Raw genomic sequence first — 17,631 nt, 5'->3', positions numbered from 1 at the left:
TTGCTACCATAATTTCTTTACTTTATTCCTTTTATTGTAAACTTATTTTACGATTCTTACCATCATTACATACATGTATCTGATTCGATAGTCTTCTTTTAAATGGAATTCGAAAGGTTCTTAAGAAACTGTAATAGTGAAAGCTAAACTGAGAAGATAAATGTAATTTATTACGTTTATATTCACCACAGCATTAAATAATCTATTTCAATACATAACTTCAAATATCTGGTGACAAAATCTTAACTTTTGAATTTTTTTATTTTAAAGTTGAAGATAACTTCTTTATTTCAATATGGGTTAAAAGTTTTTTTTTTAATGTTTTAAGGACCGCATGAACCCTGTTGAAATAATAATTAACAAATGTTTGCCTCTTTCAGCATAAAATTCTGATCAAAATAATGATCAAGAAAGATCCAAATGTACAACATGGTAAAAACTTCAAAAAATATGAAGAAAATAAAGGCCCATTTCTTAAGACTCATGTGATGTGAATGAAGAAGTGATACGTAACAGAAATATGAAGTTACCAAAGAGAAAACATAAGTAAAAGTGGAAAATAAAGCTAGGAAATTGCAGTACCCTAGAGTGAAGTAGAAAATAAAAAATTTAATGAAAACAAAAACAAAACTAGAAAAACCGCAAAAACCGATAAGGGCGAATAAGGGCAAAATGCATTTCCACGTTCCACTAAGAAATGGCGTGATTAAGATTATATATAAGGTGATGAGAAATTTTAGGATGTTTAAAAATATTAACTACGTATTCGTATTAATAATTATGGAATATAGATTGAAGAAATTGATAAATATATTATTCTAAATCTATGCATACATAAGTATTTTATTGAAATTGTATCAATTATTAAAAAAAACAGACTAAAAATATAATTTAAAAAAGCTTATATTTAAACATGTTCTATCAGAAACATTCTTTTATAAAATTCAACCTTTCGTCGAATATAATGTTTTTTCAACGAATTTTTTTTTCTTTTTTATTCAATAAAATGTTATATTCAAATTTCTTTAAATTAGGAATAGAGTTTTAGACAACTAAAAAAGAAAAATCGTATTTTATAATTTAAAAAAAAAGGATTGGTTAATAGCGAAAAAATATCTGAATGCAGTTTTACGCTACGCCGGCGTAAGTCAAGTTCTTAGTAAATTAACCACATTAATCGCGCCCTATTTAAATATTTCTTCATTGTTGCCAAATTATTTTTTTTAAATAAAATTAAGATTAATTTTTCTCAAATTAATTTTAATTTTTTTCTCTTGGGAATTTTATATTTTTCGGTATTAAATTTATATAGAGAAACACTCATTATATTTATACTTTTTTGTGACTTTTAACATTATGTCAAGGGCGAGTTTATAAAATCGCGAGCGAGAGAGAAAAAATCCGGAAAAGTCATTTAAAATTGCAGTAACTTTCGAATAAATTTTCATTTCGAACAGAAAATTAACATCCATTTTGTATAGTTTTCACTATTTCTTTATGATTTGACAGTAAAGTGCCATATTAAATATAACTAGTTAAGAGAGATGTGTTTTTTAATGATCTGCTTACATGATAGCTCTGAATCAAGTGATGCTTTCGTCAGCGCCAATTGTTGTGTATTATGATATCAATACAACTTTCTTTTTTTTAGCATTTAAATAACAATCATAACAATAAAAATAAAATTAAGGTCTTTAAGACAACAATTTTTTCGAATTCCAAGTTCTAAATACTATAGTGTCTTCTTAAAAAATGTTTTCAGAAGAAATGTTTTTAGAAATGTCAGTAGTTCAGTCTTTCAGGCAGTTTTCTTATTCGAGTTGTTCTCCTTCATGAAGTGGAAGAAAAGTTCACCTTTATGAAGACATAGAGGTAGGTGTGGATGGAGTTATTACCTTATAGTTAAATCGATCATGAGTAGTCGATGGTTAGGGTTCACTTGCTGGACCTGTAGTAGATTGTTTTTCATCAGAAATGTTATTGGTTGATCTTGCTTATCATCTTCATTATCTGAGATGTGAAGTTTACCTACTTTCATTAGACATTGACACTTTTTCTTGTTATTTTCAGTAATAACTTTATATGATCCAGGAGCTTCACAACTCTAATCTGCCATTCCTTTCCTTCAATAATTCTGCCGTTCTTATTTAAAGGTCTCAATATTTTGAAGAGGTTCACTTTGAACAATCTTTCGACACAGATAATATTGTTTGTAAATTTCTGTTCATTTGTCGTTCAGAAAGCAACCTTTCACGCTCTAGTGGTGTTGTTCTGTAATTCAATGAAGCAAGTTAAAAATCTGTTCCAAAGCCTTGTGAATTTTTTGGTATTCTCTTAACGATTTAAACTTCGTTTTCAGAAAATCAATTTGATTTTGGAAAAAATGGACTAGATGTGGTCAGTTTGAAATCATGGAATTTAGCAACATTGACGAAATCCTTAGCATTTTAATGTTTAACATTTCCACTTAGAACTTCTTAGGGAATTCCATGTCCGGCACAAATATTTTTCTAAGTTTGTAATATTAGTTGCTAAATCCTTAACCTCCGCAAACCGCGAGTTGAAATAAGAATCATAAACTACCAAATAATATTTTCCATTGAAACATAAAATATAAGTTTCAACACAATCCCATAGTAAGTTTAATTTAAAGATTTTGCTTGTTGTCGGAATCAGAATTTTTTACATATTTCAAATTTTTTTCAATGTCCACATTCATGGTTTGCCAAAGCAATATATATTTTTTTCTTTTCCCTTTTTTTAAAAATCCTGATGTCCATCATGAATTCTTCAAGTATATCTTCTTTCATCGATTTTGGAGCGACAATCCTCTCATGATTAACCCATGAATTTTTTTAAAATTTTCTTTTTATGGCTGATAGACAGACATTTCCAATTTGTTTATCCATCTATCTTCAATCTACTGCTTAACTTTCCGGATTTCAGGAATTACAAAGTTTCATCCTTAAATTTCATCACTAATGTCTTCTAATTAATTTCAAAAGCAGCTTCTTCAATTTCAGATTTTTAAGGTTCTTGCAAATAAGCCTTCGATTATGTGTATCTGCAAGTTTTAAGTTCTTCCCACGTGTACTATTCCATATCGAATTGATATTTTAATAAACCAATGAAAAGTCTTTATAGTATTATAGGAATGTTGGATTTTTACTTAGTCATAGATCAGTCATAGAACAGACGATGACCTGTTTCTAGTACAATTTTCTTCCATATACTAAGTAATTTATTTTTTCCACTCGAATTCTAATCCTTGTGTTTCCTTTTCTATTTGACTGTATCTAGTTTCTGTACTTGTTTACGATCTAGATGCTACCACGAATCATTTTGTTTTTGTTATAAATTGCAACCAAATGATTTTGACTAGCATCACTCGCTCAACTTTTATGTCCTTGTGAGCATAGAAATAACAAAGAACAGGATTTTGTGTTAAAATAAATTTTAAATTTTTCTATTTTTTTTATATTCGTTATACCATTGCATTTTCGTATCTTTTTTGAATAATTTTCTGAGATTAGCCCCTTTTTAGCCAAATTAGGAAAGCATTTTCCTATGCAATTTACCACTCCTAATATGCTTTGGACTGTGTGTTTTGATTTGGGATTTGACATCTGATTTATAGCTTTTAAATTAACAGAATATATTTCCATCGCTTGTTGCGTAAGCTTATCATCCATAAATAAGGTTTTATCTTTACTAAATTCACACATTTATCTTCTAATGTTAAACCTTCTTCCTGTATATGTTTACGCAACCTTTCATCGCGTTCCTGCTTGGTGTTCCCAAACCTAACATTTCACACCCTCTCTTATCCTCTAACCATTGATGAAATGCTCTTCTAATACACTTATTAAACATATAGCGATTCTTTTTCCAATCTACCGAAAGGCTATGCAAAAAGTAACGAAGGTTTGGGATCCAATGGAATTTGACTTTCTACCCTGAAGTACTGAACTTCAGTTTAACCTGATTGTATTTAATTTCAGGAAAGAATTTGAAAATGTTTCCACATTGCGCAATTATATAAATTTACTTGCTTTTTCCACAATAATCATAGAAGTTAGAAATTCCGTCGGCTCTAAAATCGGTTCACCAATTTCTTTCTCCTACAATTTATTTAATTCGTTTTTTAATTTAGAATGCATGGGAAAAGGAATCTTTTAGAGGGAATTGTTACCAACTCATCGTTAATCAAACTCTACATTTATCTTTGATCAGATATTTCGATCCTTGAAAAAGTAAATCATTATTTTTTTAAAGACAGCCGTAACTGTCTCCAATCCGATCGTTATTTTCTGATGAGCACTGAATGGGCATTTTTAACCATGAGCCCAAGAGAGACCTCGTTAGTTAGTTACTCGATTCCACAATTAAGAAATCTGTTAAATTACTTTCAATTTTATATCGCATCGAAACTGAAATTATCCCGTAAGTTTTTACTTCTTTTAAAAAAACATTAAATTTATTACACAGCTCGACAAACTCCACAAAGTATTGCATAAGGCTTACAGCTATGCAAGTTTTTATTTAACTACCATTATATACTGTTAAAATGGGAGTTTATTTATTTAATTTTACCCTGTCTTTTATCTGTAAAAATAGACTATGCTTGCAACAGCCAGTATCAATTTTAAATGGTACATTTATTTCAAAAATATTCATTTTTAATACCAATTCAATTTTTCTAGAAGATATTTGATCAATAGTTGATACACATAAATGTCACTATCACTACTGTATTTTTGTTTCTTTTTAGAAATTTTCTGTATAACAGTTCGGCAACAAATTGACAGGTGAATCATTTTTCCGCATTTCAAGCAGTTTTCACCATAAGCAGGATAATTATATTTAGTATTGTAATGCTTTTTAGCACATTTTGTGCAAATTTACATTTTTAATTTTTGATTGTTAAGTTTTAGCATATTTTATTCTGTTTGAGGAATTTATAGCAGCTCTTTTTTTTCTTTAATGAGTTCAGATGTTAATGTTCAAGAGCTAAACCATTCACTTTTTCAAGAGTTAAATCATTTTGTTTTTACATTCTCTCCCTCATTTTTTTATCAATAACTCCAACAAGTTGATTTTGTATCAGAGACTTTGTTAAAGCAGTCAAATAACGGGATTGCGCTAAAAAATCACAAAATTTTTTTAAAAAATAATAAATGAAAGAAGTTTTAAAATCAAAGTTCAAGATTCGTAACGCATTGTTCAATAAATTCTCTTTCATTTTACATTAAGTTTCTGGCTCTCATATGTTTCATTTACTTTAGAAGAACAATGATCAGTCAACTTAGTAATGATAGGGTCAAAACCTCTTACCTTATTTCCTCCAAATCCAAACGTATTATATGCATCTATAACACCAAATTAATGAAACTATTTGCTTACCTGTAGTAGTAATATATATGTTGTGGCGTTTCAAAAGAAATCATAACTTTGCTTGAATCTTTTGCGGTTTTCATTCACATGACAGCTCATTTTCAACGGTGTCTGAGAATCCATCTTCACTTTCGTTATTTGTTTTTCTTCACTTCAATTTTTTTTAATCCATTTTGACTATTCTATTTATCTATGAGTAGGTGAATGTCTGATATTGTTTTACTGTTTCATTATGATTTACCAGTAATCTATCTTATTAAATATAACCTGTTATGAGAATCTTTTACGACTTACTTATACATAACAGTTTTGAATCAAGTGATCTTTCTGACAGCGACCCCTGTTTGGTTCTAGGAAAAATCGAAATAGAAATTACAGTAAGTAAAATTTTACTTCTGTTGTATTTCAGTGAGATTTACTACAAGTTTAACAGTTGATAATTCTCTCATAATCCTACTTTTTTATTCCATCGTACTCCTTGTACGTATTTCTACAAACTTTGGTAATTTCAAGTAAGTTCTTTTAGTTTTTGTGCAACAAAATAAATATATGGTAAAATTAAAGTTTTATCATTCTTTAATATAGAGATTATGTGGTTCACTATATCTTAATTACCTATTTCGGTAATTGCTTAATTTAAAAATGCCTTTGAAAAATTGCTTTAAAAAGGTCTCAAACCAAATTATTTAACGTAGGGTTCTCTTTTTTTTTCTTTTTATTTCTATTACTTTTTTATTTTCAAAATTATCAAAATATGCTCTCATTAAAGGTGCAGCTGGTATTATGCTGGGGTACAGGTACCGCTTAAGTTGCCTCACTTTTCTCCTCCCTTACTGGTACATATTTCTATTGGACAAGTCACACTGGAACAATCACTCTTACCTCTTCGGCCTCATTGGAATTCAGCTGATGGTGAGCGGCGCCAACAGATGTTGGTGAGAACACTTATTTGAACTTCGTTCGCATTATAAAATCAAGTTTCTTGCTGAATTTTAATGAAACATTTTTAAAAACTTATTCTGCACTTCAATATCCAGCCAACTTTTCTTACTTTTTCTAAAAAAAATTTCTTGTTTCCCCTTATTTCAAACTCTTTCGGTGCTTAAATACTCTAAACGATAGCGATAAATGTTTTAATAGAAAAATAAACGCTTGAACTATTAATCTTAAATTTCGCATATAATTTTCAGGGAGAAAATTTTTTTTTAAAATATTTTATTCATGCAATATTATTAATAATTATTGTAATAGAAATAGCATTTGCAGGAAAAAACACAGTTCGAAAAAATAAAATTAAATAGGAATTAAAATTCCTGAATTTTTTCTCAAAATTAATAAATCAGAATTTAATGTATCATAACTAACTTTATCTCTAATATTTTCTTCTTTTATTTTAAACAAAACATGTTTGTAGAAGAAAAATCTCAAATTAATCGGTTCATTCAACACAACCTTAATTTAATTTAACCCCGCCCTTTCCCAATAGGGGGCATCTGGGGAATACTCAAGTCTCGAAATGCACGTCTGTGTCTTATCAGTACAAGAAAATGAATAAACAACCTGGAGAGAGACCCTGTGCTGCACGGGTGTAATTATACAGATGTAAATATTTGTAGTTTACAGAGCTCCAAGTTAAAGCTAAAGAACGTTCAATAATTTAAATTTACAGATATAAAAGTATGTTGTGAAAGTCAGTGTACAGGAATCAGAATTTCTAAATAAATAAGACGTCCTTGGAAGAAAGTACTGTCACTGCGAAATGTTTTAAAGAAGTAAAGATGAATCAAATCATATTAAAGAACTAGTTAAAGACATAGTGCATATGAATTGATCCATAATAAATAATGTCTTTGCAAACAGTTTCACAGAGTTTTGAAAAATAAAAAGGATGCATAAATGTAAATGTTCAGAGATAATGATAAATCTTATGATATATCCACTTTAGTATCTGAATCAGTTGGAAGCAAAGTCTAATTTCAATGAAGTGAAATCAGGCAGGCTGTACTTTAAAATGAAAGATGCATGCATATTTATAATTAGTTATAGAAGTGTCCATATTATTTCTCGAAAATAATCCTCGCCTTCAAAACCCAAGATTATGAACCGAGTGTAACAGAGTTTTGATTAGCTTTGTAAATTACTTGCATCAGTTTCTAGAAAGAGATATACGTTACTATACACAAAAGGTATTTTATATTAAAATAGTGTATATATACCGACGAAACAGTAGATGAAAATTAAAAATTTATGTGTTTTATTAAATAAGTTTGTTCTAACGATGAATAATTTTTCTTTTCCTTTGAACATTTCTTTAATAATTTTTTGTATGCCCTCTGAAGTTCTCTTTGTTCTCCAATGCTGTATTAGGTTGTTTAGCCCATTCGAGAAATACGTATTTCTTGTTTAATTATAAACTGGACAGGTTATCAGAATGTGTTCTTGCAACACACCACAGTGGTTACAGCATTTAAATTTTCCAAATATTTTATTTTGATGTGATGCATGTGCTCCATGTTTGGTTAGAAATTGGTTTATGTAAGAATTTCCAAACCTATATTTGGTTCGTACTTTGTCAAAATATCTGTGAGTATGTCTTTCCTTTGTATACGGGTTGCTCTATCTCATTAGCCAGGAGTCCATGTCTTCTTCAGTTAGTCTTTTTCTAAATGTATGTTTTGATTCTTCATCAAAAAGATCCTCTCTTTCACTAGCCTTCTTAGCTAATCTATCCACATCTTTATTTCCACTTGTATCCTAGTGGGCTCTAATCCAATTTAACTGGATGTTTGAAGTTAATCTGTTCTTTTATACTTGAAATGATGCAATCCATTTTATGTGCATTAGAAAGAAACTGTAATCTAGAGAGTGAGTCTGAGAAAACTTTTACTCTATCACTGATTTGTTGATCGGTTATTCAGTAGATAGACTGGAGAATCACCCAGAGCTCGGCTTTAAAAACTGAAGAATTGTCAGACAATCTAAATTGTTTGCTGCTGTGAATGACATTCCCATTGGAATAGACCACGAAGCCACATCCTATTCTGAATTTGTTCAGATATTTAAGTTTGAACCATCAGTGTAAATTTCTAGTTCTGTGGTTTGTGATAATTGAATTCAATGGAAATTGTTTCGGCAGGGTGGTGTATAGGTACTTTGGCCGGTATTTTTTGGCTAATTTCAATTTTGTTATGTAGAAAGATGTTTGATAAAGTTGCTTCTGTTTCTAATATAAGATCTAGGGATATGGTTCCTGCAAAGCTTCGGTTGACGTCGTTCTGTATGCCTTAGTTTTAGCCAATAGAATTATCCTATCAATTTTCTTGATTCTGTTTATTGTCCTGACCTGTTCATTATACCATATTTCTACCCCATATGACATTATTCTGAGCATACTTTTCTATAGATAAATTTATTGATCTCCGGGCCGATTCCCCAGTCATCTCCAAAAATTCTGTTTAATTTGACTTGGAATTTGATAATTTTAGAATAGACACTGTCGAGATGAGGTAGTCAAGATAGCTGAGTACTAAGCTTGAATCTCAAGTAGTCAATCATTTGTTGAATTCTTATGTTTTGGCCTTAACACAACCTTATTCATCATGACTTAAATTCTTGGGTGAGTATCTTAACTGAACTGGAAATATAAGATTAATAGCAAATTTTATGCAATTTTCTTCCGTTACTATATCATTGCAAATTTAATGTTTCCAGTATTTCATTTTAAATTAATATAGCTAAAAATGTCAGATTATTATTCACAAAATGTATTCATGCAGATTATTATATAAAGCTTGTTTTATTCTCTAAAATAAACTGATTCATTTAGTTTTCAAAATTAGGTCCTTAGATGGAAGAAGAAATCCTGACTTTAAATATGCACATGTACCTCTCTGGAATTATGCTCTTCTTAGAGGACAGGTAAAAAGAAATTATTTTTATTGGTTTTTGATAATACATACCTTACCATCTCTTGCTTTTTCCTAAAATGATTTTTCGAAATGGTAGTAAAATGCAAATTGAAAAAAAAATCAATTATAAATATTTTTATATTTTGCCAAAGTTAAATCCCACCCACGTTTATAATTCCTACATTTATATACAGTTTAATGATATGTTTGAAGTTTATTAATATGTTTGTAGTGGTCTTTAAAATCATTCATTATTAAAAATATAATCCAAAAGTGACAAATAAAACTTGTACAATTTTATATATAAGAATAGCATCTCTAAGAAAACACTAAATAATTTGCTGCTATGGATAATATTAGAGATGTACCGGATCCTAAAACTCTTGCAGGGTTCAGGTACCCGAAGAAAATTGAATATTCTACCCAACCGATTCCGAGTACCTGGTAAAGTTTGAATTTATTACCCGTCTTGTTCTGGGTACCCAAGTGGGTATTATTTATGAAGAACACTATAAATCAGCGATTCTCAACCTGTGGGGCGAGCCCCCCTAGGGGGGCGCGAGCACACCAGAGGGGTGGCGTGAGAATATTCAAGAGAAAATATTATTTAAAAAAATTGATTAACTGGATCAAAGGAAATCGCACATATACATAGAAAACAAAATACATTTTCACATATTTAATAATTTATTAAAGTGAAACAACTTATTAAATCAAAATTTAAGGTGGGGAGCCAAGGGTGGCTTGGCCTTAAGGATTTTTTTATAATTTTCTGATTAAGTCTGTGTATCTGAATTTTTTCTGTAACATCTTACACCTATCTCTAATATATATCACGTATACTTTTAATTGTAAAATAAAATTTCATTTATTTTATGGTACAATTTTAAAATTTTAGCTTCTGCATCTAAGGTTTCGCACAGGTTCCAAAGGTGAGCCATTTTTTGAAATCACTTTTTCACTTACTCAAATTATCTTTAGAAAAAACACTTGGACTGGCAAACTTCTTTTAAAAAGGCACTTTAAGTGTCTTGCTGGTAGGAACAAGTTTCCCGACTTTAAAAAAGATATTTGTCTTCAGAGTGTATAATTTGCTTATTGATTTTACTTTGATAGTTCTTGTGTGAAGTCAAAAGTGATTCTTTAGAGTTAACTCATTAGAATTAATCAAGAATTATTGAGTTGATTTTTTCAGAAGGATTAGCCAACAAGTAAGAGTTAAATAACCATACTAGAGTTTACTAACTAAACCCATAACTAATCTAAAAATACCCAAATTTGCAAAAAAATACCAGAATCGACCACAAAAACTCTCATAACTACCACAAAAATAAAAAAATACCTGAAAAATGACTTTAAAATGCAAACAAAACAAAAAACTTGAAACGAAATATCGCAAAGTCTACTAAAGTGCAGAAAACGTCAAAATATTATAAAAATTTAAAAAATACCAAAGTTCCACATTTGCTTAAAATGAAATAAATCAATTGGCATTTAATTCAAGCATTCCTTTTTTAGAAATAATATGCTACGTAATGATTTATAATTAACTCTTTTATAGATTTCACGTTTGCTTCCGAAGGTGGCCCGAGTGTCGCGCCACTTAGGAACATACTTAAGTACTCTCTTACCATTTGCACGACATAAAACTATTAATCTGATAGATTAATTCGAATTAAAGTAATGTGGTTAAATAAAAAGAAATAAACTTTCAGAAAACATATTATAACTCAAAGTTCAAAGAAATTAAACACATTATTTTCTCATCTGGAAATTAGAACGACAACTGCAAATAATTAAATCACTTCATACAATGGAGGCCATTCAAGGAAATATCTTCCAATTAAGCCTCGTGCACCTCAGATACAAGATTTACAATGCAGAAGGGACATCTTATGATTCAAAATAAATTTTATTTTACTTTGGGGGGGGGCTACGTTAGGAGCACTGGCCACCTTTGGCTTACCCACCTTACTTAATCAAACATACTAAATTTTTAAAAAAATTAATAATTTTTAGTGACTTCCTTGGGTCTGTCCTGCAGAGCAAAGTTTTTTGAGGTGAGGCTTAATATTAGAAATAGCCACTCTCAGTCCTGTTTCTATATTTAGTCGTGATCTATATTTTGTCTTCAAAGAAGCCACAGCAGAAAATCCAGTTTCACAAAGGTAGGATATTGAAAACGGTAATAGAATGCGAAATGCCCTTTGTTTCAGTGCAGAAAAATCCTCCTCCTGCCAAAATTCAAATAGTGATTTATAACTAAATTGCATTTCAGTTTCGCCACTTGTGAAGTCTAGGAATTTTTCTTCCTCATCAATTGAGAGTCCTTCGGGAGTCTTATGAAATGGATTCCTAACCCACTCGTAACTTGTTAGCAGTTTGTCATGAGCAGGAAAATACTTTTTAAAATTCTTTGCCAGCATGGCTAAATGATTTTCAATGGTTACAAACGTAACTTTCATATATTCTTCTTCAGCCTTATAAGTTTTAGTACAATTATCCACATTTGCAAACATTGTTAGGTTTTTTTGCTTTAAATTTCTGCCCCACAATTCTAATTTTCTACAAAAAGCATTAACTTCATCACTCGTATCCAACATATGTGTATTTGCTCCTTGGAGTTTAAGATTCAAGTTATTTAATTTCTCGAATGTGACGACCAAGTATCTCAATTTCATCACAAATAAACAATAGTGTAGAATCCCGGTTTCCGGTCTGTTATCTTCTAAGAAAATGACGATTTCTTCTCTTAATTCATGAGCACGTTGCGAAAATTTCTCACGTGATAAACATCTTGCCTTACATTTAAATAGTAACTCTGAATGAACTGAACCCATGTCATTACAAAGAGCAGAAAAGATTCTTGATCTCAGGGTTCTCATTTTTATATAATTTGAAATGGTTACAACCGCAGTTAATACAATATTTAAACCAGGACGTATTTCTTTCGAACCCAAAGCTTCTCTGTGGATCATGCAATGTGTCCAGACGCATTGAGGTGATTTTTGTTTTACTAGTGCTTGTATATTTTCGAACCTTCCGGATATTGAACAAGCATATTCCGATGCAATTTTTGCATTTTGTGTTTGCATCATTCATAACATCATTTAAAATAGCAAATAATGTTGTTTTTGAGTTCTATTGATTTGCAGAAAAGTACTTCTACTACTGACATTTAATCACAAAATCAAACATAGGCAATGGAATGAGCATCTTTATTAATATCTCTTTCTTCAAAGTTTATTGAAAACATTTTGCCACGCAACATCGAGAAAAGCTGACACTACATTTTCAGCTGTATCACCTATTCGACGAGCAACAGTATCATTTGAAAGAGGTATGGACTGTAATTGTTTTAAGAGATTAACTCCAAACATAGTTTCTACAATCTCAATTGTTGCTGATTTTTACTTTACTTTTGTTTTGGTAGTTAGTTAAAAATAATTTAAAGACAGAACTCAGAATACTCAATATACATTATTGTTGCATACATTTTACTGCAAGTGGGGGGCGCGATGAAAATTATGATTGAAAACTGGGCCGCGAATACTGAAAGGTTGAGAAACGCTGCTATAAATATTGCATTATTTTCCATCGAACAAATATTTTACACGATATCGTTCTAAGGAAATTTATTGCACGCTTATATAGATAAAAACATATTTTTACATTTAGATTTTTTTAAGCTAATTTTTTTAAAAACAAGTTTCTTAAAAGAATTTGGAATGAATGACCTTCTCTTTAGAAGTGGGGACATCTGGTGGAGATTTATGCTTCATTCTTCTTTTTTTTTTTAAAATAATTTCTGTTAAAAGTAGGATGTTTTAAAAATAACTTGATTGTATAATTGTTTGAACTAATTTCAAGCATGCAATAACTATAACATTATTTGCATGCAATGCGATCGACTTTACAATCTCTTCTATACTCTTTCAAAAAATTTATCTTATAACCAATGTTGAACAGAAAATTCATAGAACGGTTTTGCTTCAATAATATTAGTATCTTATCTGCTTATCTAAGAAATCTTGAACCTCCAAAAGACTCTTAGATGAAGCAACAAACAAGGGGTAAATTCGCTTTCATATAAAACTTTTTGTGTGCAATTAACTGGTATTTGCGTCACACGAATACTTTTCATGGTAAGAGAACTTTGGCCAGACTGATTGAAAATTGTATTTATTTAGTTAACGAGAAAGAAACACGCGTTCAAGTAAAAAATTAGTTTCAAGTTCTCGATAGCCAATTTCAATCAAACATGCTTCTTTCAAATATAAACGTAAGTCAATTTATGATGAAAAAATTTAATAAAACTTTAACAAATGAGCTATTTATTGAGTTATGTAGGAAAAATACTTTTTTCTTCTTAAAATAAAAACTCTTTCAACGAAATTTATTTTGTCAAATTTTGTTTAACAATTATTCTGATTTTAACATGCGATTTTATTTACTAGGAAATTTATCTTTAATGATGTCGAATTTGTTATAGCATTAGAATAATTAAGCATGCTATTTGTAATAAAATATTTATGTTTGTTTGTCCGTTATACTTCTATAAAATGGACAAGCCTATAAACCTAAATACTCATTTTTTGAGTGCTTACTATGAGAGTAATACATATATACCGTAATTGTCTAAAGTTATCATTGAATATTATTATGATTTTATTTAGGTTTAATTAAATATCAATGTCATTGCCTATTCCTAATTTTGTATTTATTTAATTATCGTATTAATTATTTAGCATTAGATTTTTGAAATTGTACGTCCTTATCTTAAGCGAACACTTTTAACGAACATATTTCTCCATCCCAAAGTTGACCATTTTTCCCTGGATTTAAATTCTGCGTCGTACCTAAACTAGCTATTTTAGCTTGATTATTAAGAAAGAGATAAAAATACAAGAATTTCCTAAGCAAAAACTATTCAAATTATAAATATGAATATGGTTGAGTCGAAAATAAATGCGTGTTGCAAGGCACTGATGGATACCCAGTAAAATTGGCTGAGTTTGGGTACCCAGTACAGCGTCTTGAGATTAAAACCCAGATCCAGGTACCCGGTACTGGGTAGAGAAATTATTTTTTTGTGTAGTAACCGTTTAGTGAAAATTTGGTTGGGGCAGGGCCAAAGAGAGAATAGAAGGGCTGATTCACTCCTTTGAAGGAACTCTCGCCCGTCAAACCTCCCAATTTACCCTGTGACGTCATGGCAGCATAAAACTTGAACTTTTAATTCAAGAACGGAGCATTCGGACTCTCTAACTAATATTGAAGCATTCCTTTTTGTGACATATTCCAAGACATTCGTTGTTTTCTATAATGGTTTTCCTCAGTTTTTTGTAGTGAATTACAAAAATTTAAAATTATTAACGAAATGCCAGTTTGCGCGATTGCAATTTGCAAAAATTCAAATAGAAACTCAGAAGGGAGAAATATAATTTTCCCCGTCTTCCCTAAAGTAAATGAGCAACTATGTAAAGAATTGCTTCAATGTTGCAAATTTAATGACCCAGTTAGTATAAAATATGCACGAATATGCCGTGAGCATTTCTTGAAAGAAGATTATGAAGATGATATGAGAAATCGTTTGCTTGGATAGCCAATTAGAATAATTCTAAAATCTACTGCAATACCGAGAGTAAACTTTCCATTTTCTACTTTACAAACAAGTTCTTCTGGGCCAGATAGATTGACTAAACGGCTGGTTCGTGCATTGGACAAAATAAAAACTCTAAACCCAAAATGAAATTTTTTTAAGTCCAGCATATTGTGATAGATGCTAGAAACAAAAGCACTGAAAGAAAGAAAGAATTGAAACTTTAGAAAAGGATTTGAAAAATGAAAATAATGAAGAAATAAAGTTTAAAAAATATTATTCAGCGTATAACGGTGGAACGCATCCAGAAAAAAATTCTGGAAAAAAAATTATGAGAAAAGAAAGCAATTGTTAAAATTAGAACAAGCTTAAATAATAAAAAGCTATGAATAATTAATAGTTAAAATTCTCCTAATTTCATAACATATTTTTTAATGTAGTTATTCTAATTACTTATATCTTTTTTTATAATTATATTCTCTTAAATTTAAATATCTATAAACAATTGTAAAATTTCTAATATTATTATAAACCTAAATTATTATTTTGTTTCAGTAATTAGCGTTTAAGGTTTTTGTTTCTTTATGATTAAGAATAAGCAAAATGCCATCAACAGTATATTTTGAAGTCAGGATTCGAAATTTTACCCAACTTTACAAATTATTGTTATCGGACTATATGTAGCTCGTGTCGATATCTGCTTTAATTTTTTTTAATAATAAAAGTTAAAATTGAAAATTTGAAAATAAAATACTTATAGTGCCATTTTACGACAGCTTGTAAAATATTTTTATTAATTTAAAATGGTATTTTTTATTTATATTATGTTCAAGTAAATTTTTTTGAACGGAAATAATGTTTTAATTACTTAAAAGTTTGAAAGCTAATATCAAGAAAAAGTCCAACTTATTTTTACCGAAGGAATGATGCATAATTTTCATAATATCGTTACTTGCGATCTCCGACATCTGTGTGCGGTGTGACGTCATGAGGAGGGAAATCGTAGCTTCAGCTCTAAGAGAAGAATGAACCAGCCCTTCTCTTTTCTTTCGCCCTGGGTCGAAGGTACCGAGTCATTGCCGGGTACCTGGTACATCTTTAAATAATATCTTACATAAGATGTGTCAAAATGCTAAACTCCTTCTTACATTCCTCTCTTTTTGATAAATTCATTAAACTTTATATTTATCAGGGGTCGAAAATAATATTGAGCAACATGCCCGTATGATGCAAAAATTGTTATCAGGTGCATATTTATTTACCTTAGCAAGCGCGCTGTATTTCATCAGGTAACGTAAAGTATCAACAAAGTTCATCTTAAAACTTCAGCGAAAATTGCCGAATGGGGAGGATAAGCGGTATTTTTTTTGCTAATACAGTTGATATAACAACCCTTATGATCTGGGCGAAAACAAACGTGAGGTCGTTTCTCTTGAGAGCACAGAAATAACATAAATATTAACTCACAGTTTAAAAAAATACCCTTTTTAACAAAATACTTTAACTAGAACTGGGTGAAAAACTGTGAGTAATCCATCTTTTTCTCTAAATTAATAATACCTGTAAAATAATGCTTAAATGCGTTAGAAATAAGATCCACTTTCATTAAACATCAAGATAACTGCGAAGACCACATGAAATCAAAGATAAACTACACAATGAGTGGATAAAATTTTCCAACATGGAAAGTAAGATTGATAAATGTATTGTATAATTTGAGAGGAAACAAATTATGAATTGTGCAATTATAATGTCCCTTATTCAATATGCTATACATTGATTGGGTGAGAAAATCAAAGGGAGTAATGCAGGCCCGTCCCTAACCGATTCGAGAAGGGGGGGGGTTTGAAGTTTCATTTGCCGACTGTCATATATATATATATATATATATATATATATATATATATATATATATATATATATATATATATATATATATATATATATATATATATATATATATATATATATATATATATATATATATATATATATATGTCATGTTACGTCTTTAAAGGTTAGATAATTGAAGAGACTTAGGCAGCTTCTGTTAAAAAGGCATTTTATTACTTCAGATGGAGTATTGCAAACATTATGAGTGGGATATTTACATCAGGTTTCCCCCTTTGCAGGGATTGTTTGGGGTTGGCCCAGCTTTATCTAGCCATTGAAAACATGAAAAAGACACGCAATTTTGTCTGTCCTGAGCTTTTAAAGTGAGATTCTGAGAGGGCGTGGTTGCAAGTATCTTCTTATCTGAATGAAACGTCATTCAATTTATAAAATTTAGAGGTTTTGATTCGCTAAAAGTATCTCGCCACTCTGACGGTGGGAACTTTCTGGGACTATCTTCATTGATGAATTATTGCCCATTAACTTCAGAACATAATCTTTTATCTGGCCTTATCTGGTTCATCTTGACTTTTTATGGCTCTTTGTGAGAGACCGACTTCTACATCTTAAACTTGATAAGAAACATATGTTTTAAGCTTACCAGTTAATATAGAATGACTCGTATGAGAAATTCTATATTACATCCCCCCTCTCCAAAAAAATTTTATTTCATTATTAAATTTAGAAAAATTATGGTTAATTACTTGCAACCCCTTCCATCAGAATTTTCAATTCAATTATAACAAAACACACACTAATTGATCAAATAAAAAGCTTCAAGCAAAACAAAAATAACAAATCTAAAGTAAGAGCTGTGCACAAGACAACATGCAT

At 30.0% G+C, this 17,631-nt stretch overlaps 1 protein-coding gene across 1 annotated transcript in view; it reads left to right on the top strand.

Annotated features, from left to right (window-relative positions):
* GC (gamma-glutamyl carboxylase) overlaps nucleotides 1-17,631 on the top strand; it is a 90,664-nt gene that overhangs the window by 19,297 nt on the left and 53,736 nt on the right. The window contains exons 4-5 of the mRNA XM_021145580.4: nucleotides 6,164-6,329; nucleotides 9,234-9,312. Coding sequence (XP_021001239.3) covers nucleotides 6,164-6,329; nucleotides 9,234-9,312 — 245 coding nt within the window. The remainder of the gene's footprint in view (nucleotides 1-6,163; nucleotides 6,330-9,233; nucleotides 9,313-17,631) is intronic.

The sequence above is a fragment of the Parasteatoda tepidariorum genome, chromosome 6, assembly GCF_982258835.1.
Source record: "Parasteatoda tepidariorum strain Cologne lab strain chromosome 6, Ptep-v5.0, whole genome shotgun sequence".
NCBI classification, from domain to species: domain Eukaryota; kingdom Metazoa; phylum Arthropoda; class Arachnida; order Araneae; family Theridiidae; genus Parasteatoda; species Parasteatoda tepidariorum.
The sequence above is the reverse complement of the archived record's forward strand: the minus strand, read 5'-3'. Positions and strand labels throughout refer to the sequence as shown.